Below are 20,177 nucleotides of genomic sequence, written 5' to 3'. Positions count from 1 at the left end.
GAGACCCTGCGCACAGCAGGGGCTTGGAACGAGCTGATCACTGTAGTCCTTTTCAACCCAGGCCATTCTGTGATTCTACGATCTCTGCACCCTTCGCTGGGCCCTCTCCAGCACTTCCCAGCCCGGGCAGCAGGGCAGGCCGCGGGGCAGCAGGCCGTCTCCATGGTAACGGCCGCCATGACACCCCGCCGCGGGCCGCTCTGCTCCGCCGAAGCCGTCTCGATGGTAGGCGCGGAGGGACCGGGCTGGGCGTGAGTCCTCCAGACCGCAAGGGGGCGCGGCGCGGTGGGGCGGGGCGGAGTTGAGGGGGCCGGGCCGGGCCGGGCCGGGCGGAGCGGGCGCTGCCATGGACGCGCTGTGCCGGGCCGAACCCCGGCCCCGGCGGCCCGCCGCCGCCTCGCCGCTGCCGTGGGCCCGCTTCTCCGCCTGGTTGGACTGCGTCTGCGTGGTCACTTTCGACCTGGAGCTGGGCCAGGCCATGGAGGTGCGGGGCTCGGGGGGAGGAGGGGGCAGTGGGTACGGGGAGCGGGAAGGGGCAGAGAGGGGGGCCGTGCGGTGTCGGCGGCTGAAGGCCTCAGGGCCGGGGAACGTGAGGGGGAGGAGTGGTGCTGAGGGCTGAGCCGGGAAGGAGTGGGCTGCTGCAGCTGCTGCTGCTCCCCAAGGGATGGATGGGGCCTTTCTGTGCTCTGAAGCTGCTGAAGGGGTGGGGAGTGCCGCCCGACGCTGCTCTGTGTGGACGTACTCGGCTGTGTTTGTTTCCACGAGGCCTGAAGATGGGAACTGCTACAGACTGAAGTCCAATATGCGCTGCCTTCTGCCCTGTCGGGTCAGAGCAGGCATACCCTGGAAAGAGCGTGGATACCACGGTGATAATAATGGGATAATTGTTAGCCTTTACTTCATGGGTGTGTTTTAATGCTTCATAGAATCGCAGAATGGCCTGGGTTGAAAAGGACCACAGTGATCATCAGTTCCAACCCCCTGCTATGTGCAGGGTCTCCGACCACCAAACCAGGCTGCCCACAGCCACATCCAGCCTGACCTTCAATGCCTGCAGGCCCACAAAGGGGCTTTCTTACCCGTTTTCTTGTCTGCCTACCACTATAGCGTGGGATTCATTGCCAGTCATCCGGTGCCGTCGTTATCTTTCTGCTTATCCCTTTGCCCTGTTGTTTAGGTCAGGTCTGGACGCTGTGGCTGCAGCAGTGAAGAGGCCGTTCTATGCTTAGGGCTCTGGGCTGCACGTTTCTGGGTTTGAGGAGTGGTTCCGTGGCACTGCCCCATGGGACTTGGTCCTGGCCGAGCCCGCAGGGGAAGGTTGCTGTGGATGATATTGGCTGAGGTCAGAGCTTGTCAGAGCCCGGTGTGGTTTTGTGGGTTCCCGCTGTTCCCGCGGCCAGGTGCTGTCTATAACAACAGGCTGTGAGCGCTGGGAGCGGTTTGCAGCACCTCGCGCTGCAAAGCGAGGCAGAAGGAAGGGAAAACTTGCTGACTGGAGGTTGCATCATCTCTGTAAATCTGTGTGTGACGAGGCAGGCATCGCAGTGGTAATCACCAGGGGACCCGGACATCTCAGGAGTGGAGATGTCTTAGAATCATAGAATGATTGGGCTGGAAGGGCCCCCCCCAGTCCCACCGTGGTGCCCACCCCCATCTCAGGCTGCCCAGGGCCCCATCCACAGCCTCAGGCACCTCCAGGGATGGGGCACCCACAGCTCTGGACAGCAGTGCCAGGGCTGCGCCACCTCTGGGGAAAGGATTTCCCTTCACATCTGACCCCAATCTCCCCTTTTGTGGTTTATAGCCATTCCCCCACGTCCTATCATTCTTTGCCCGTGTATAAAGCTGTTCTCCTCCCGTTTATCAGCTCCCATGAGCTGACTTAAGCTCGCGTGACTTGTGCCCTGCGCAGTGATCTGTCAGCTTAGATAAATCATCAGCCTGAACATCAGCAAGTCCTGGCTCCTGTACTCTGTAATTACAGAGTACAGGAAGGCTATACAAAGGAAAACATGGGCTAATGCAGAAATGAAGAACTGGCTGCAGGGTCGAGCCCACAGAGTGGTGGTCAGTGGCTCAACGTCTGGATGGGGATCGGTGATGAGCGGTGTCCCACAGGGGTCGGTGCTGGGATTGATACTCTTTAACGTCTTCAGGGGAGGGGACAGACTCTTGAGCAGGGTCTGAGGTGGGAGAACAAGGGGAAATGGCTTCAAGCGTGAAGAGAGTTCGGTTGGGTCTAAGGAAAAAGCCTTTCACAGTGAGGGTGGTGAGGCACTGGCACAGGTTGGCCAGAGATGTGGTGGATGCCCCATCCCTGAAGGCTTTCAAGGCCAGGTTGGATCAGGCCCTGGGCAGCCTGATGGAGCTGTGGTGTCCCTGTGCACTGCAGGGAGTTGGAACAGATGGCTCTCAGAGGTCTCTTCCAGCTCTGAGGATTCTAATATTCTATGGAATTGAGTGTTACCAATTCTGCCTCCTGCACCGCTTCACATTTCTTCTAAGAGTCCATTTGAGACAACAGGACGAGGAAGGGGAGCACTATGGAAAAGAATCATCCATGTTCAGCTAAAAACACCACCACAACAGAACCACAGAATGGCTTGGGTTGGAAGGGACCTCAAGGATCACGAAGCTCCAACCCCCCCACCACACGCAGGGCCACCAACCTCCACATTTCACACCAGCCCAGGCTGCCCAGGGCCACATCCAACCTGGCCTTGAATGCCTCCAGGGCCGGGGCATCCACAACCTCCTCGGGCAACCTGTTCTATTCTACCTGGACTCTCGAGCTCAGGTTTGGATCACGAGCAGCACAAAGAAAGCACGAGGCTGCTGCGCTTCTGATGGGTCAGCGTCAACCGTGCAGGTCTGCGTTACGATACAGCAATGAACAAAGCAGACATCCCTGCAGTCTTCAGATTAGTCACAGCCCCGAGGAAGCGTTTGGCCATCTAATGCAAAAAGCAAGCGTGCAGAAGAGTGTGTCAGCTCCTGCAGTGCAGCTGTGAGGCATCCCTTCGTGCTCCAGCCCTTCGTGCTCCAGCCCTCCTCCAGCTCCAACCTCAGCACCGCCGCGTGTGGGATAAGTTCGCTCCTGCATCATCTCCTCTCTCTTCTCTCAGCGAAGCTAATTGGCGTAGTTTTTAATGGTTGGTTTGCTGCCTCTCTCTGAGGCCGCCCAGGCGACCTTGCCGAGGAATCAGCAGAGAAGTGGTGGGGCTGAGTGTGCAGCGCGCTGGCGGGGTGCCCGCCCTATTTATAGAGCTGTGCTCAGCTGAGCAGAGCTCTCTGAGCTCCAGATGCTCTCACGCTGACCTCGAGCAGAGCTGCTGCCTGCGAGCTGCACAGCTCTGCGGTTGCAGTTCTCCGGGTCTCCTTTGCTTCTCATCTGCTTTAAAGCCACCCGCTCTCCCCGTGCTGTAAGTGCTACAAAGGCTGCGTGGTTCACTTCCACGGATCTGTAAGTATTACGGTTCCTCTCCTGGGCCAGGTGCCACGTGCAGCCCACGACTGCTGTTGCTGTGATATTTCTTGCTCCTTTCTGCTGGTGGGCGTTGCTGTGGGCGTTGGTTGCGTGCAGCTCTGTGCTCACCCCTGAGCTGAGCTGAGCTCTCTTTTTATTGGGTCACAGCGAATGCGGGAATGGCGCAGTCAGCGTTTACGTGGATCTTCAGCTGGATGCTTCAAAAGTCTCAGAGATCCCTTTATCTGAGGTGCTGGATGATAAGCGGGGTGCTGCGTGGCTCAGCTGTCACCGGAATGCTGACGAAGCACGCGCTGCCAGGCCTGCCTCTCTCCATGCACTGTAAACCTCGTCTTTCTGACAGCAGCTCTCAGATCAGCGAGGCTCAAACTGAGCTCTGCATCCCCTCCAGCTTCTCCTGCCCATCGTTTGCTATTTGTAGTTGCTGTGAGCAGCATCTCTGGCCGGCCAGGCGCCCGGAGCCATTAAATAAGTGCTCTGATAGATGCTGTGCCTTACGCCAGGCTTGGTGGGCGCTCGGTGTGAGCAGGGTACGTTATTTTCCCATCTGTGCGTATGCAGAGCTTCATTTTCAAAGCTGTTCTTACTCCGTCCCCCCCGAGCTTGTCTTCTCATCTCCTTATTGCTCACAGTGCCAGCTTTCCTCGCTCCTTTGAGAGCGTTTGGTGTTTCTGGCGAATTGTTACGTGAGTTTCTAGCAAGAATCAGAAAAATCCAAGCAAAAAGTGACCCTCCTGCGGTGACTGACTTGCTGAATCTCGTCTCTTTTGCAGTTGGTGTATCCTTACGACTTCAGGTTAACAGAGAAAGAGGTGAGGACTCGGTTTTGTCTCTTCTCTCGTTAAAAAAGCACCGCGCGGCAGCGGTGGAGGTTCGCTCACTCTGTGCTTTTGGCTCCTTGCAGAAGACCAGTATCTGCTACTTGTCCTTCCCCGACTCCTACTCAGGTAGGTAGCATCTGCTGGCCTTGCCTGCGGGCTCTGCTGCTCCATCACCACCGTTAGGAGAGAAATGGGTTGATGACGGAAGGAGTGAGTCATCGTCTGCTGCAGCAGCGACCGATGGGCTGCGTCTCCCAGCAGCGTGGCACCAAGCAGCACCCAGCCCCGAGGTCTGAACACTGAGGCTTATTGTCCTTCTGATCGCTCTCTGGGTGTAGATCTGTGACCTCGTGGGGGGGGGCAGGATGCTTTCCTGATAAGTCTTGCACGCTCGTGCTTCACCCATGTGAATAATACGTTAAAAAAGAGTCAGAAAGGGCATCTTTCCCTGAGGTTTGCGTTGTCAGCATCTCTGTGTTTGAGTGCTCAGCGGAAATGAGTAGATGGGGAGGGGATGCTCTCGCAGCAGGCGTTCCCAAAGGTTGTATTTATGAACCGGAGGGGATGCAGGAGTTGTGTTCATTCACACGAATACCCGTATCTTTCAGACTGGCTCCTGAGTGCTGTTTGCCCAGCTTAGCTCTGATGGGTTTGGATGTCCTTTCAGGAGTTTCTGACGGCTTAGGGAAAACTCAGTGCTCCTTTGATGAAGGCCAATTATTTTCTAGCAGGAATATCTTTATAACAGGCACAGCAATCTTTGCACTTCCGTGGTGGGAAGGAATGATGCCCCTTAGCCCTCTGCAGCACCTCAGTCTGCTTTGCCTTGGGTTTTGTTCAGAGAGCTCTGGTGTGTTTAATTCCTTCCTCATAACCGATCTCTTTGTAAGTGCTTGACCTCAGCTCTCCCACCCATCCTATCCACTCCTGAGCTTTCACGCCCTTTGTTTCTTTGCTGCTGAGTTCTTGGTGAGCAATGCTGTATAACCTGGGAGGTTCCCAGCTGCAGTGCTCATCTAGCTCGTTTGCTAGAGCCATTGTGCAAGGGGTTGCTGCTCAGTCAGCGTTTGTGTGCTCCTGAATTAAGGCTGCTTGAAGGTTTTTCAGTGTAAGATGTGAAGTGGTGGCTGCAGCTACACAGGATGGCTGTAAACTTCCCAGCAGTGACGTGGTGAGGTGTGATGCTGCTCCCTGTGGTCAGCCACTTGTTCTTCCTGCCTTGTGCTTTCGATTGGGGTAATTCCCTCCTTTCTCCTCTCTGGAACTTCTCGCTGAGCATCCGTGATCTTCTCTGTCCAGGTGGCCTGGGGGACACCCAGTTCAGCTTCCGCCTGCGCCAGTCTGGGGGACAGAGGACCACTCACTATGAGGACGATGGCAAGTACAACAGAGAAGCACCCCTCACACTGCAGGTCGGTTGTCTTTTGGTGCTCTGCGTACCCCTACAAAGCGAGCAGTAGTGCTGTTGGGTTTAAAACCCAAATACGCCCTCGACTGCTTTAAAATCACTCCTTTTCTTTGGTTGTTTTCCCTTGAAGGGTCAGAAAAGAAGGAAGCGTTGAGCTCAGGGGCTTCTCCTGCAGTAATGTGAGCGCAGGGCTGTGCTGAGAGCCACAGCTGCACCGAGAGGTGGAGCTGAAGCAGGAGGAGCCCAGGTTAAAGCAGGGGCTCTATATGTGCAGAGGGGAAGGAGAAATGGTGGGACCCAGGTGACATCCAGCAGGGTGCACGGCTGCCTGTGCGCGTTACCGTGAGGCAAGACAAGAACATCCTTGTCCATGGAGAGATATTTACCTGCTTGCTTGAGGGAGGGCAGTTGTTTGCATAGGGCCTCTACATATGGAAAGTGGCATGTCCCACGTCTGTGCTTTGTCTTGCTGCGTGCTGGCTGCTTTAGCCATACCCCAGCAGTGATACCAGTCCCTTAGCTGTGTGTTGTCCTGCTGTGAGCTCTCTGCCCGTTTCATGCAGAAGGAGGGATGCGTTCAGCGCTGTTGCTTCCTTTGCTGAAGCAGATGGCCTTCAGATCAGCTCATCCTCTTCTGCTTTCTCCTTTCTGTCGCAGGAGCTGATGCTCGCAGTGCTCACACCTCAACGCTTCTGCGTCCATTTGTGATGTGCAATAAGAAATGGGTTGTGGGTCTCGGGAGGAGCAGGAGGATTTCTTTGCCTCAATTCTGCCTTAGGGATTTTTATTTTTATTTTTCAACTTGTGTGCATCTTTACTGCTTTGCAGTACCGGGATGACAGATACTGCCTCTAAAAGCAGTAAAGAAAAATTGCCAACACAGTGGATTCTGTTGTTAAAAAGTAATGTTTGAAGGACGACGAAGGCTTAAACCGTGGTGCCGGCGGTGCCTCCAAATGGGAACTGAAGGATGATCTTTGTGCCCGGCACTGACAACTCTCCTTCCTCCTCGCTGTCCGTGGGAACCCCACAGGCACAGAGTGCTTGAAATGAGGGAGCTTGTGGATGGCAGTGTTTGGGCTCTCCATAACAGCACCGTTTCTCTTGCAGAGGGAGTCGGCGCATTACTTTGGTTACGTATACTTCAGGCAAGTCAAGGACAGCTCGATGAAGAGAGGTTATTTTCAGAAGGTGAGTGCTGAAACCAGATAGCTTGCTGCTCCCCACTGATACGTAGCTGTAAAAAGGCACCTATCCATAGCTGTAAAATAGCACCACTTCCTACGTGACACCCACGGCGCTTCTGCAGGAAGCAGCAAAGGTCACGGAGAAGAGGAATATGTGGAAAGTGTAATTCCAAACAAACCTGGATGTGGTTGCCATGGTGTGTTAATCACATGAGTGGTGACCTGCTGTCTGAATCACGAGATCCTGAAGTACTGGAATAGTTCCTTCAGTATGTGCTCTAGTGTTACAGGCAGAGAGGGGACATACTCAGCTAGTGCTGTCTGTGATATGAAACCCCAACCCTGCTCTTATTAATCTTTCTCCTCCCTAGCAGCCATCTGGGAATGGGTTGCTGCCGTGCTGACTGCTTCTTGCTGGTGGCAGTGATGCTGCTGTTACCTCACAAACCTCATCTCTCAGCGTAAACTCCTTTCACACAGACAATGGGAAAAAAAAATAACACGAATTTAAACCTTTATTTCAGTATAGGTATGCAAAGTGCTTGGAATTATTCAGGCAGATGGGTGTAGTAACTGCACGAGAGAGTGGGATTTCAGATTCTCCCCAGAGAGGGAAAGTACTTTGATCTGAAGATGCACTGTTTCCTCTGTGGATCCATAGAAATACTCTTCCAGGAGTGATCTTTCACCTCAGAAGAGACGGACTCTGAACACCTGCAGTAGGGAATCCGTTTGTCCCGGCCTCTGTGCTTTCTGTCTGTCTGTAGGCAGTGACATGAAGTTTCTCTCAAAGAGACACTTCAGTATTGAAACGAGATTCTACATCTCCAGTAAAGCAGGGGATGGATTGCTTTAAAAGTTGTTGAACTGGGGAAGCTTCTTAACGTGGGCTAATGCACTTGGTCTCTTACAGGCTTCCAGAAGTAGGGGGCACATAGAATTTCTCAGTGAAACTTACTGTCGTGTTTGGATGGCTTGCTTAATTTTGAGTGGCAAAGCTGTGGCTCAGATGTAAGGTGTTTGGATGACTATTGCTGAAATACTCACTGCATCCTAAACAGTGCATTCTGTAACCATTAGGGTGGGAGAATAATCAGCGTAGCGATGAATAACCCAATGAGATTGAAGTGGAAAAGGTGTTTAAAGAAAACCCAACAAGTAAAATACATATGTATCTCATAAAAAGCAATAAAAGCCACTGCAACGACGACCAAAAAGATCATTGCTGGAAACACATCATCATTATTTTGCAACAGCCCCGTGTTGCACCAGGGTGGTTTAGATTGGAAATCAGGAAGAATTTCAGGGGAGTCAACTCTTTGAAAGGGCAGATAATAGCAGGACAAGGGGAAATGGTTTGAAGTTGAAGGAGGGAAGATTGAGGTTGGATATCTGGACTTGCAGTGTCACGTGGATGGTTGGGTTTGATCTGAAAGGTCTTTTCCAACCCAAGTGATGCTGTCATTCCTTCAGCATTCCTTTATTTTGTTTGTCTGCCTAATTTCAGTTTTGACCGTCTGCTTCTTGCACCGCTCTCTCTGCTCTGGTTATTTTGGTAGCTTTGAACCTATTGGCAATTTATTTTCTCCTACAGTTGATTCTTATTTTTTTTTGCTAGATCACAAACTTGTGCCATCTCACTTGCAGCGACTCCCTTCTAGAAGCTGTCAGCTGTGCTTATTCATGAAGAAACTCCTCGAAGGCTCAGCCGGGAGGAATTCCACCAGGGATAGTGCTGCTTTTGAGCTCCCTCATGTTATTGATGCTGGTTTTCAAGCAGAGCCCTCTAGGAAGCAGCACAGGCATACACTGTGCCAGAAATGGCCGCAGCACAGTGGCTCTGACTCCTAATGTCCTTCTTTTTCCCCCAGTCTCTGGTGCTGGTGTCACGCCTTCCATATGTGAACTTGTTCCAGTCGTTGCTTCAGCTGATTGCTCCGGAATACTTTGACAAACTGGAGCCATGCCTGGAAGCAGGTGAGCCATCGGATTGAGGGGAAGGGGGGAGGAGGGGGGGGGACAGTTTGCATATTGAAATCTTTCAGTGGTATTATCAGGGGGTTCCTGAAAGACAGCTGAAATGCTCCAAATTAATTCGTTCTGAAACAAATTCCAACAGGGAAAAGACTTTGATCCAAATGCCTGGCTTGTCAAAATGATAAACAGCTGTGAAGGATGCATTAATGGGAAGTGTCTGACAATCCTAATAGACGATGCTGTCAGTTGTGCATACAATGTATTCCCAAGGAGGGGAAACGTTTGCAAATGCAACGTCTCTGTTAAGGCCTTCATTGCACTGTTCAGCTTAATCATGATTTGTCGACGGTGCAGTGCTTCTGGGTCTGCAGTGGGAGCAGTGGTGCAGGCATAAATCTGGCATCTGACCTAAACCTGAGCAGCTTTTTGATGTGGGGTTGGTTTGCAGCTAGCCATGGGGACACGTGAACCAGGAGTGAGCAATAATAAATGGGCAGAACTCGCAGGGCCAGCTGAGTTAGCCGCACTGACCTTCTGTTTAAACTGCTCTCTTTGTCTGCATCCCTGCAGTGTGCAATGAGATTGACCAGTGGCCACCTCCAGTGCCAGGACAGACACTGAACCTCCCAGTGATGGGGGTTGTCATTCAGGTATGTGCTGCTGATGAACGATACTCAGCAGCAGACTGGGCCAAACTGGGAAGGGGAACGTGTATTCCCTTTCCTCCTGGATGTTAACGTTGCTGTTGGCTCTAGATTCTTTTCTTTACTCATAACCACAGTGCAATTAGAACTGGAAATTGAGAAAGCTTTCCGTGAGGGTGGTTATTAGGGAAGAAAGTCCATCGTGTGTGCCTGCTCTTTCCATCTCCCTGATTAATTTGCCTGTTCTTAATTAGGTGAGAATCCCATCCAGGGTGGATAAGCCAGGATCAAGCCCAGTGAAGCAGTTCAATCAAGAGGTGAGATGAAGCGTGGCATGGCACGAGTCACTGATGGGCAGAATAAGGACTATTGTGAAAGGAGGGTGTAGAAGAACTGCAACTCTTTGAGCCTTGTCCCATTTGAAACCACTTTGGCGTGGGATCAGTTCAGTTTGAGTAACCCATTTGGTGCAAACCTCATGCTCTCATGTCCGTGTCTTTCAAAACAGGACTCTGCACAGTGCTTCAAGTTATGCGTGAGCATTGTTTCCACAGCTTTTGTTCACTTTCTTTCCTGAGAATGAGTGTGTGGGTAGGTCTTTGTGGAACTCTGCCATAGTCTTTCGTGCTGTTTTCGTAGTGTTTGCAGTTTGAACATCTCTACGGCTTTGGTTCAGCTTTGATTTTGATTCCTGTTCATCTCATCTTTTTATTTTTTTCCCCCTCTCTCCTCTGAATGATGTTATTGTCTGTCTTTTACACAGTTCTGAACTTTTGGTAGCCATATTTTCAGCCCTGATTGCCTACGTCTGTATCTTGAGCTCTGCCTTCAGCCGGGGGAGCTCCAGAAAGTAAAGGAGTAGTTATGGAGGAGGCCCTTGAAAAGAAGGGATTCTCAGTTCTCATCTAAGAAAGGAAATTCATTTGAACCTTGAACGCCCAATCTAGGTCTATTCCTGGCTCGTATCTCCAAGCATTGATATCATTCTTTTATTTTTGGGCTTATTGTGGAGGGAGCTGTTTTGATGCATCAGTTTAGGTGACATTTTAGTCAGGATGCTTCCATTTAACAACAAAGTCGGATTTGTTTGTTCTTTTTCTTTTTCTTTCTTCATTTAGAATCTCTTACCAGCCCCGCTGGTTCTCCCAAGTATTCACGAACTGGATCTCTTCAGGTAAGAGCCGCTGTCCTTGCAGCCCTCTCCTCTCCATCTGCTTTGTGTCCTTCCTGGTCAGAGCATCCTGTAGGTCATAGGTATGGAGGGAGGATCTCTATCACGTCCACCAATGTTCTCCTTAGAGGAGAGTTTCCTTTCTTGATCTCAGCTGGTGATCAGCGTAAGCACTGAAGCGTGTACCCTGTGCATCTGAGCCAAATCTTTCAACGCTGTAGGTACTATCCTAATACATACATACTTACATGTATGTAAGCCCCGTGCATTTTATTTTGCTGAGATGAGAGGACATACTGAAATCAATTGCTTTACATGGCTCAAAGCATTTCCTGTACACCTATATAAGACGGTTGAGCTGTAGCTTGTGTAAAGACACGTGACGTTCTGTTGTGGGATACAATAAATCAGTCTTATGTTTCGATTGCCCAGAGGCACATCTGGTTATGTGATAATAGTGTCTGGTCTTTTCTGAACCGCCTCTCAAAACTCCACTTGTCATTCTTCCTTTCATTAACAGGTGTTTCCAGCCAGTGCTAATTCACGTCCAGATGTTATGGGAGCTGATGCTACTGGGAGAGCCAATTGTTGTGATGGCACCATCCCCTACAGTTTCTTCTGAAATGGTTCTGGCTCTCACCAGGTAACGCCCTCATTTTCAGATACAGATAATGATCGTAACAATATCTGGCAGTTTTTCCAGATATGCTTTTCTGGGAGGTCAGTTGCGTTAGGTTTAGTTTGCCTGTGAAAGTACGTAAGAGAAGAATTAGCACAGCAAGACGATCTTGTTCGTGTTCCACCAACAGCAGAGAAGAGTGAAAGTGAGACCCTGGTGTTGGGATTGCTGATGGGTCACGGCCCTGAGGAGCTTTCTCTCCCCAGCAAAAATTATCTGAGAGCTCCTTCAAAGCGTTACCTCTGGCAGGACCAAACACTGCTCTTGGATATGAACTCATTGTAAGCACACATTCCTCGTTGCCATCAAAGCTTCACAAACTATTCTGTCTGTTGTTACAGCTGCCTTGCTCCCCTGAGGTACTGCTGCGACTACCGTCCCTATTTCACTATCCATGACAGTGAATTTAAAGAATATACCACCAGGACACAAGCTCCGTAAGTAGCTGACAGACCCATGCTGCCCACTTGCAGCTGTGTGCCTGGAGGAAACCCTGAGGGTAGTGTTGCTCTCTGCTCTTTCCCTTCTTTCCAGGCCAAACATTGTTGTGGGAGTCACGAACCCTTTCTTTATCAAAACACTCCAGCACTGGCCGCACATCCTTCGGGTTGGGGAGCTCAAAATGTCAGGTAAGGTTGGAACTGCATCCTGTTGTGCAGCTGTGCCTTTTTGGGGCTGTCAGGGAGTTGTAGCCATCATTTCACACATCTACATTCTTGTGAGAGCTGAGAAACCAAAGGCTGGGCTGAGGCAGCTGATGGTCAAGGTGAGCGTGAACCTTGGTGAGGACAGATGGTTGAGAGGAAAAACTAGCTGGGTTTTTCTTACAAGGCATTAAGAAAATGAGAGTCCCTCCTGGGTAGGAAAGAGAAAATTCCATAGGCAAGAAAAGTGAGGTAGAAAGGGAAACTCTATGAAGTGCAGAAAACTGCTGTGCTCCAGGCTGAGAAGTCACAGTGGTGGTTGTGCTGCTGTTTTGCAGTGCCTCCTGAACACGTTCCCAGTCCAAACTTTCAGCACGAAAGTTGGCACATGAGAAGGCTTACGTGAGGACAGAGCTAGGAGAGGATGTGATTTGTGATATATAAGCGTAGCACACACATTCTCAAGTGTGCAACCTCTTGCATGTGCTGTGGCTGTGAGAGGAGATCAGAACCTGAACGAGTTCTTTCCTGTCCTTCCCCAGGTGACCTGCCCAAGCAAGTCAAGGTGAAGAAGCTAACTAAACTAAAAACTCTAGACACAAAACCAGGTACGTCCTCTTGTCAGCGAGGTTTAATTCTATCTACCCTTCCAGGGGCGGGGGATTTTAGTGCAGACATGAGCATTACACACATTTCGTATCACAATAAGTGGGCATCTTGGTGTCCTCATGCTCCACCTGCTACGTGGCCCCCTGTAAGGGCGTCCCCCAGCTAATAAAGAAAAGCAGTACATCTTTGTTCTGAGATTGAAAAAGACAATTTACATTAATTGAGGCTAATTATTCTGGTGTTGGGGAACAGGCTCTAATTTTCTTGCTTTTATGTATCGTGTCTGCTTTTAAGATGCGGTGGAACTCAAAGGAACTTGCTTAGCTGGATGCAGCTCTTGTCAGTTCACTAGCAGCTCGTGTCAGGCCTGGCCGTGAGCCGACCTCAGTGTCTCACCATAACAGTGTATATCTCACCATAAACGTAGGATAAGAGAGTAATGCAGTGTCCTTTGATGCTGCCGTGAGTACTGGCTGCATTAGCAACGTTGTAATTTTCGTAATGAATTTTATATGATGTTTATAATCAACCCTCTGACACAGACAGTGCTAGAGACTTCAGAACCCCGCACCACGTAATGGTGCCTCCTCTGGATCTGTGGGCAAAAGTTGGTTTCTAACATCGCTTTCTTTTCCAACCTAGGAATCTACACTTCTTACAAAACGTTTCTTCACAAAGACAAAACTCTGATAAAAAGGTTGCTAAAGGTGAGCAGCTCCAGCCCTGCTCCACATCATGCGTGAGGTTTGTGGGAAAACTCTGCTGGCAGCTCAGCTGAGCAGACTGAACTCCACAAGCAACAGATTTATCTTTAGCTTGATTTAAGTGTGTAATGATTTAGTCAAGTGCACTTGAATGCGTTTCTCAGGCCAGCTTTAAAGTTCTTCACTTGATACCGTAGATTAAACACTGGCAGAAACAACAGCCCAAGTGAGGACAACCCTTTCTGAACAAAGAGTCTGAAGAAACAGATTCTATGTAATGAAACACACGCGTTGTCTTTAACCACGGAGCAGAATATGTATTTTGGGCAGTGCACCTTCCAGAACGCTCAGGACTGGTTGCTTCTAGCTGCAGAGTTTGCAGATCCTGTGTCTATCTGCATACCAGAGAACAGCATCTTTGTGAACGCCCTGCTTGTGCTTGCAGGGCATCCAGCGGAAACGCCCGTCTGAAGTCCAAAGTGCCCTTCTGAGGCGGCACCTCCTGGAGCTCACCCAGAGCTTCATTATTCCCCTGGTGAGTTGGGCAGGGACTTGTCAGGGCGGTGTGAAGGAGAAGGGAGGGAGTGGGATGCTTGCTGAAATGACGAGTTGGCACTTGCCCTCTTTGATTCGCCTATATTTCAGCATCTGTATTAGGTTCAGGACGTGGCATTGTGGAGATGTTCTGCTCCATAGAAAGGAGCTAAATGTCTCTTGATTGAGGATTTCAGTCATCAGCATGAAAGTCTGCAGGTTGGGCATGCGGCACATGGCGTGTGAAGGCGGAATGTTCATTTCTGCAGTGCAGAAATAGTTACCCCTGTGATTTGATTCTAATGCCAGATCTTTGCTCTTTCCCCCCAGGTAGTCAAAGCAGATAAATAGTGATGAAGAGACGTGAGCCCAAAACCTTCCTCTTCCTCTTAATGCTAGAGTTGAACCTATGTCAGTGTGAAGATGTCCCTGCTGAGCACCTCAGGAGGTTGTCCACGTGGCGACTGTTCCCCTGAGGCACACTGTAACCAGTGCTTGCTTTCAGGGCCTTTCTGATCCTTGGGGAGCTGGTAGCCCTTTATTGGTAACCATCCAGTTGCACGTGTCTGGCTCCTTTACTTTCTCTTCTACGTCATCGTAAGGTGTAGTAAATGAGACAACAGATCTCCTTCTAGGATTTTAGGGCTTCTTGCCACCTTCTGCCTGCGGCAGGAAAGGTGGAACTAGGTGATCCTTGAGGTCTCTTCCAGCCCCAAGACATGGTTCTTCCCACCTGACCTTTTCTTGTGTTCTGTGTAGGATTCTTGCAGCGTGTGGTTTTGTGACCTAACCCCTGGTGGGAAGCAGGCTGGAGTGCTTAGGCACACGTAAAAATGCAGCTATAAAGGAAAAGGGGAGTGTAGGAGGCCAGGGATTGTGATGCACTGGGGAAGCCCATAATGCTCAGTGACCATGCAAGAGGCTCCTTGATTGTTGTAACATCTGTTTGCTTGTTTGTTTTTAGGAGCACTATATTGCAAGCCTGATGCCTCTGCAGAGGGCCATTACTCCATGGAAAGTAAGTTCAACCTTCAGTCTCTTCTGCTTTCTTTTGACTGGGGATTGGGTATGATTCTGCCATATGCTGACTGTGTGTTCTGGTACACTGCGTGAACTTCCCTCATTAAAGGAAGAGGGTTATTACACCTTCCAAAAAAAAAAAAAAAAAAAAAGTTGAAACAAACACGAGGACAGATGCTTCCTGTTTTGCAGTAAGCTCGGCTACTGTGAATCTAATTTGAATTTTGCTAGCGAGGCTGGTTAAGATGTTAATGTCTCTTTAGTTATAGTTTTGAATCTGTCTTGTGCAGCTCCCTGTATTGCAGATACAGACCTTGATTTCCCCTGGTTTCTTCTGGGTGTGTGTAATGTGGTCCTTCCATTGCACAGAATCCCCCACAGATTCGTCCTTTCCGACAAGATGATTTCATGAAGACCCTAGAGCATGCTGGTCCCCAGCTTACCTGTGTCCTTAAGGGTGACTGGTTGGGTCTCTACAGGTACGAGTTCCTTCCTTACATACACGATCTCCTTAACAGCTGGTGCAGTTTATAATGAACATCACATCCTGAATTAGAATTGAGAGCAAAAAGGGGATTTCAGGACAGAGACCGGTCACAAGAAAAACTCATTCCTGTGAAGAATTGGTTGGTGTTGGCCAGGAAGAGCAGAACACAGAGTTAAATCATAGAGTCTTGGAATCATAGAATGGCCTGGGTTGAAAAGGACCTCAAAGATCATCCAGTTTCAACCCCCCCTGCCATGGGCAGGGGCGCCAGCCAGCAGACCAGGCTGCCCAGAGTCACATCCAGCCTGGAAATCAATCATGTCTTTCTTGTAGTCTCTGAAACGAGGAGCTCCAGTTGGGTTCAGGACCTGCAAACCTGAAGGTGGAGAACTGAAGAACACCTGGGTCCTCACTGACGGGGAATGAGGGGACATGGCTTTGCTGTCAGCTGTGTCGTTCACTCTCTTCCAGGGAATGTCTGTTTTTGAAGTGCCTGGTCCTTGGCAGGTGCAGCAGGAAGACGTGTAGGTCTTCATCCTGCAGTAGTTGTACACTTTGGTACAGCATTCAGTTCTGCTTTGCTCATAGTGCAAAACAGCAAGGCAGTTTGGACATAAAAGATGACTTTTTTTTTTAGGGTAGAATTTAGGATAGTGTGTGGGAAAGTGTGCCCATAGCTTTCATAAAGGAGAACTGGTTTTGTTCTGAAGTTCTGTAACGCTCTGAGATGAAGGGAGGAGTAATGCTGCCCTGTCTGCTTCCCCGTGTAGCCCAGTGAAAACTGGTTTATTGCTGCACCATGCTGGAGAGGCAAGAATTGCACATCTTTTGTCATCACCTAGGTGATACCTTGCTTATGTGGGAGAGATGCAAAGACCAATTATTTGGGGCTCGGGTCAGTGCCAGCAAGTGTCTGACAGCTTTCAGTGTCAAGAAAGAAGGGGAATTAAGCGAGATACTGCGGAGGAATGTGAATTTCTTCCTGTGGTTGGACCATCCTAGTTATCCACCAAAAAAGTGGTTGTAGATAAATAAGAAGGGCAAAGGGCAGTGCTTATTGAATCAGGCTCAGGCTTGAGCTGATGCAAAGGAAGGTGTGAGACTGGCAGGACTGTCCCTCTGTCGGTGACAATCTGCTGAGGCTGCCGGCTTGCATCGTGCTAATGCCTGATGGAAGAGGAGATGTGAGAAGAGCTTATTAGCTCATGAGCAGTTGACACCAAATCAAAATGCCTGCATCTGCTGCAGTGGGAAGGGAAATGCGGAGCCAGTGTTTACTTCTTGGGATCCCTCCTGCCCCCTTTCTCAATGTCACCTTGCTTTCTGCAGGCGTTTCTTCAGGTCTCCCAACTTTGATGGCTGGTACCGTCAGAGGCACAAGGAAATGACCCAGAAGCTGGAAGCCCTTCACTTGGAGGCCATCTGTGAAGCGGTACGTTCCAGCTGCAGGTATTCAAACCAGGGCTGGAATTCTCAGGCCTGACACCTGGAAGATGGGAACACTCCTTGGATGTTTCGCTGACGCCTCTCTGTTCTCTGGCAGAGTGGGGACAGTGCCTCGAGCCCAAGGGAAGCACAGGGCTGCCTCGTGCCTGGGTGCAGAGGTGTCCTTGTTCCCCACAAGTGCTGTTATTCAAGCGACCCCGCTTGCTTAGCCAGTGCAAACCCGCTCTGGCTGCTCCTGTCAACTATTTTTCATCCATCAGGCCCTTCCCAAGCCAACAGAATCCCAGGCTGGAAACGTCATCTGTTGCTGGCTCCCTTAATGCCTATTGAAAATAGGTAGGAATTTTAGCAGTGATCGCTGGTGCAATTTCTCAAACTGAGCTGCTGCAGGGATCGCCCCAGGAGCTCTGGCATCCCTCCCAGTGCACCTTCAGCTGCAGTGCTTGCTTCAGTGGTTAGCCGTGCAGGTCCTCGAGCGTGGTGTGGGAATGCCAAAGCTGTCTCCTTTCTTAACAGGCCTGACTCTGGCAAATAGATGTAAGTTCTGAGCACAGCATGAGATGCAGAGTGCTGACTGGAGGAGGGGAACCCTGCACCATCTGCATATTGCTGCATCTTTCCTTGATTCTTCTCTTGCAGGCAAGAGCTTGATGCTGTCGTGGGCAGAAAAGTGGGGAGAGCTCTGTCTTGCTCATTTAGGCTTAAGTGCTGTGAGCAGAGTTATGAAAGAGGATGAGAAACCTCCTCCTCACTTTTATTTCAGGCTTCGCTTAGGGGTGTCTCTGAGAAAAGTTTCTGTAAAGAAGAAATGGCCCTGAAGGAAACTGTTCTTCTCTTTCTGTAGAACATCGTGGCATGGATGAAGGACAAATCAGAGGTGGAGATTGTAGACCTGGTGCTAAAACTCCGTGAGAAGCTGGTAGGTTTTCCTCCCCTCTTCCTGCACTCATTCCTTCCTGTATCACCGTGGCAGGGAGTGACCAAGGGGTGTAGATTGCAGCTGACGCATAGAAAGCTTTGTTCTTCCTCCTTCATTTGGAGGACTGGCAAATGGGACAGTGGTGAATCCCAGAAGGTTGCCTATGAGAGAATTCAAAGCCAACGGCATAGCAGAATGAGGACACGAAGCTGTTTCAGGACTCCTCATTTCCTCTCCTCTCCCTTCCTGTAGGTAAGAGCCAGGTGCCAGCACCTCCCTGTGAAGGAGGAGACCCTGCAGCGCGTGGGCCTTTACATTGAGACCATCATTGACTCCTTGCCTGAGGATCTGCAGGCGGTGCTGCACCACCACTGAGCACACTGAGGGACTGTTGCAGAAGGAAGGGCTCTCACATGCTGTGAGCAGCTGCAGTCACGCTTGGAAAGGAAACTTCTTCTTCCCTGATCCAGCCACCACGGCCCCGTCGGGACCTTCCTCAGGAGCCTGTTTGATTTCTGAGCACGCAGATCAGAACTGGAGCAGAAATGGGAAACCACGTGTGCTGTTCTGTCTCATCCTGCTGCAAGGAGCTGGATTTTAGGGGCCTGTAAATGAAAAACAGTTTCCTGTGTGGCTGTTAGTAGGTCAGAAAGCGGCAGCCAGGCTTTCAGCAGCATGTGATAGGCTGTGCAAAACATGTTTTGCCCATATATACACATCCATCTTTGTCTAGTGCTTGGGCTCTCAAAATTTCAATGCTGTCATCCTGCCTGGAAGTGGGACGAGCCCTGTATGAGGGAGTTGTTTTCAGGACAGCTCCTGCTGGTAATGAGAGGGATGCTAGTTCCCCACATAGAAATGATGTGGAAAAGAACTGCCCATTCTGCCACTGCTGCCCATTCAGCAGCCTGACTCATAGCAGCGAGAGCTTCAGCTGTGATGGGAGTGGGAGGCTGAATTGCTGGATGTGGAACGCTGGTTTTTCTTCAGGGTAAAGAGAGAGAGAGAGAGAGAGAGAGAGAAAAAGGGGCTGGTGCATCTGCAAGGAGCAGAGCTCTCCAGAGAGGGCAGATGTGCACTGTGCGAATGGCAAACAGCGAACGCAGCTCTGCGGAGAGGAGCTGATCTCCAGCTGGAATTTATTCTGCTTGGAAAAAGGGAGTATGTGCACTCTGGTAACGTGTAGAGTTGGAGCTCTGCCTTCGGCAGCAAGGTATGTCTAACACGGTCAGCCCACTTGCTGATAAAACACGGTGGAGGATCTGATTCAGGCAGTCTCACCGTTACTGCCGCTGCATTCCACCATCTGCCACTTTGGCCAGCGCCCTGGTGTGCCTGCAGAATGCTTTTCAGGATGGGCCTGACAGCCTGATGCACTCCTTCCCACCCAGGAGCAGAGGTGAGCGCTCAGACCATGCAGAGCTGCTGCAGCTCTCTGTTGGCAGCGCTGAGCACTTGCGTGGAGTGAGCTGCTGCCTTCTTCATCCTCAGCTCACGGAGCTGGGGCAATGTCAGTAAGCGATGGAGGCGATGGAATCCTTCCTGTGTTCTCCCACTCCAGAGCACGGCTGGGGCAGCACAGAGGGGCAGTGGGGCTGCAATTCCTGCTGCCTTCAGCCTGGCAGCAGCAAAGCGAGGAGCCTCGGCCGTACCGCCCCGTAGCAATGCGTTTGTGCCACGCTCCTTAGCAGCAGCCCTCCCTGTACAGTGTATATTGTGTATATAGTTGGTGCGTGTGTTGCTGCCGTGATAGCTCTGCAGTGACTGTGGTGGACTGAAGCACTAATGTATAGTAGAAAATAATAGTTAAAAAAAAAAAAATCGAGCCAAGCTGTTTCTTGGTTTTGGGTCTGAGATGAATTCGTTCAGGAATCTGTGCAGAGATGCTGAGCTCGTGCATGGAGCTCAACGTGCTTCTGCCCCTCCAGGGGCTGTTTCTGTGGGATTGCACCAAGTGGAACCAGCACAGCTCTGATCTCCTGTGTGTGGCACCGTGTCCTGCACACGGACCTTCACCTACGGAGCTCCAGGTGTGTGAATGGCAATAGCTATTGCAGCTCCAAATGGAATTTACTCTGCTTGTTAATCTGGGCAGTGCGTGAGCATGCACCCTGTGGTGCTCGGCAGTCCCAGCTCCTCACCCTGCTCTGCAGCAGCACAAATATCCTCACGTTCACAAGCGTTATTCCCCTCAACACTGTGTTTTCAGCTTTATGCTCCTCCCGAGGAGGTCAGTCATCACACTTCTTGCAACCAGCTGCCCATAATTACCATCTTCACTTTCCTAACAGCTTCTGCCTGCCATCACCTCATGCCCTTTTCCCTCTGCCCTGGCTGGAGGTCCAGATTTGCACACCCGCTTTCAGAGCATCTTAGGGGACCCTCGTCCCCATCCTCCCCAGCACTGTTTCTTGGTGGTGCTGGTACCGTGTGTTAAATG

General features: G+C 50.6%; 1 protein-coding gene across 8 annotated transcripts; it reads left to right on the top strand.

The window, feature by feature from the left end:
• Positions 1-327: 327 nt before the first annotated feature.
• On the top strand, positions 328-19,571 carry DENND6B (DENN domain containing 6B). Of its 8 annotated transcripts, XR_005841051.2 has the most exons (21): positions 328-484; positions 4,261-4,299; positions 4,392-4,434; positions 5,608-5,720; positions 6,827-6,907; positions 8,775-8,880; positions 9,451-9,530; positions 9,779-9,841; positions 10,643-10,698; positions 11,216-11,338; positions 11,716-11,811; positions 11,909-12,003; positions 12,561-12,626; positions 13,270-13,334; positions 13,777-13,866; positions 14,830-14,883; positions 15,255-15,364; positions 16,702-16,804; positions 17,079-17,154; positions 17,663-17,737; positions 17,990-19,571. XR_005841051.2 is itself a non-coding variant. In XM_025152965.3 (20 exons), the coding sequence occupies exons 1-20, from the start codon at positions 347-349 to the stop codon at positions 18,110-18,112; spliced, it is 1,719 nt and encodes a 572-aa protein (XP_025008733.2). In that variant the 5' UTR covers positions 328-346; the 3' UTR covers positions 18,113-19,571. The 8 variants fall into 8 exon arrangements, 6 of the variants coding, with proteins under 6 accessions (XP_025008733.2, XP_040506493.1, XP_040506486.1 ...); XM_025152965.3 differs by lacking the exon at positions 17,079-17,154; XM_040650559.2 differs by lacking the exons at positions 17,663-17,737; positions 17,990-19,571 and adding an exon at positions 17,335-17,459.
• Positions 19,572-20,177: the final 606 nt, after the last annotated feature.

Source organism: Gallus gallus, chromosome 1, assembly GCF_016699485.2.
Source record: "Gallus gallus isolate bGalGal1 chromosome 1, bGalGal1.mat.broiler.GRCg7b, whole genome shotgun sequence".
NCBI classification, from domain to species: domain Eukaryota; kingdom Metazoa; phylum Chordata; class Aves; order Galliformes; family Phasianidae; genus Gallus; species Gallus gallus.
The sequence above is the reverse complement of the archived record's forward strand: the minus strand, read 5'-3'. Positions and strand labels throughout refer to the sequence as shown.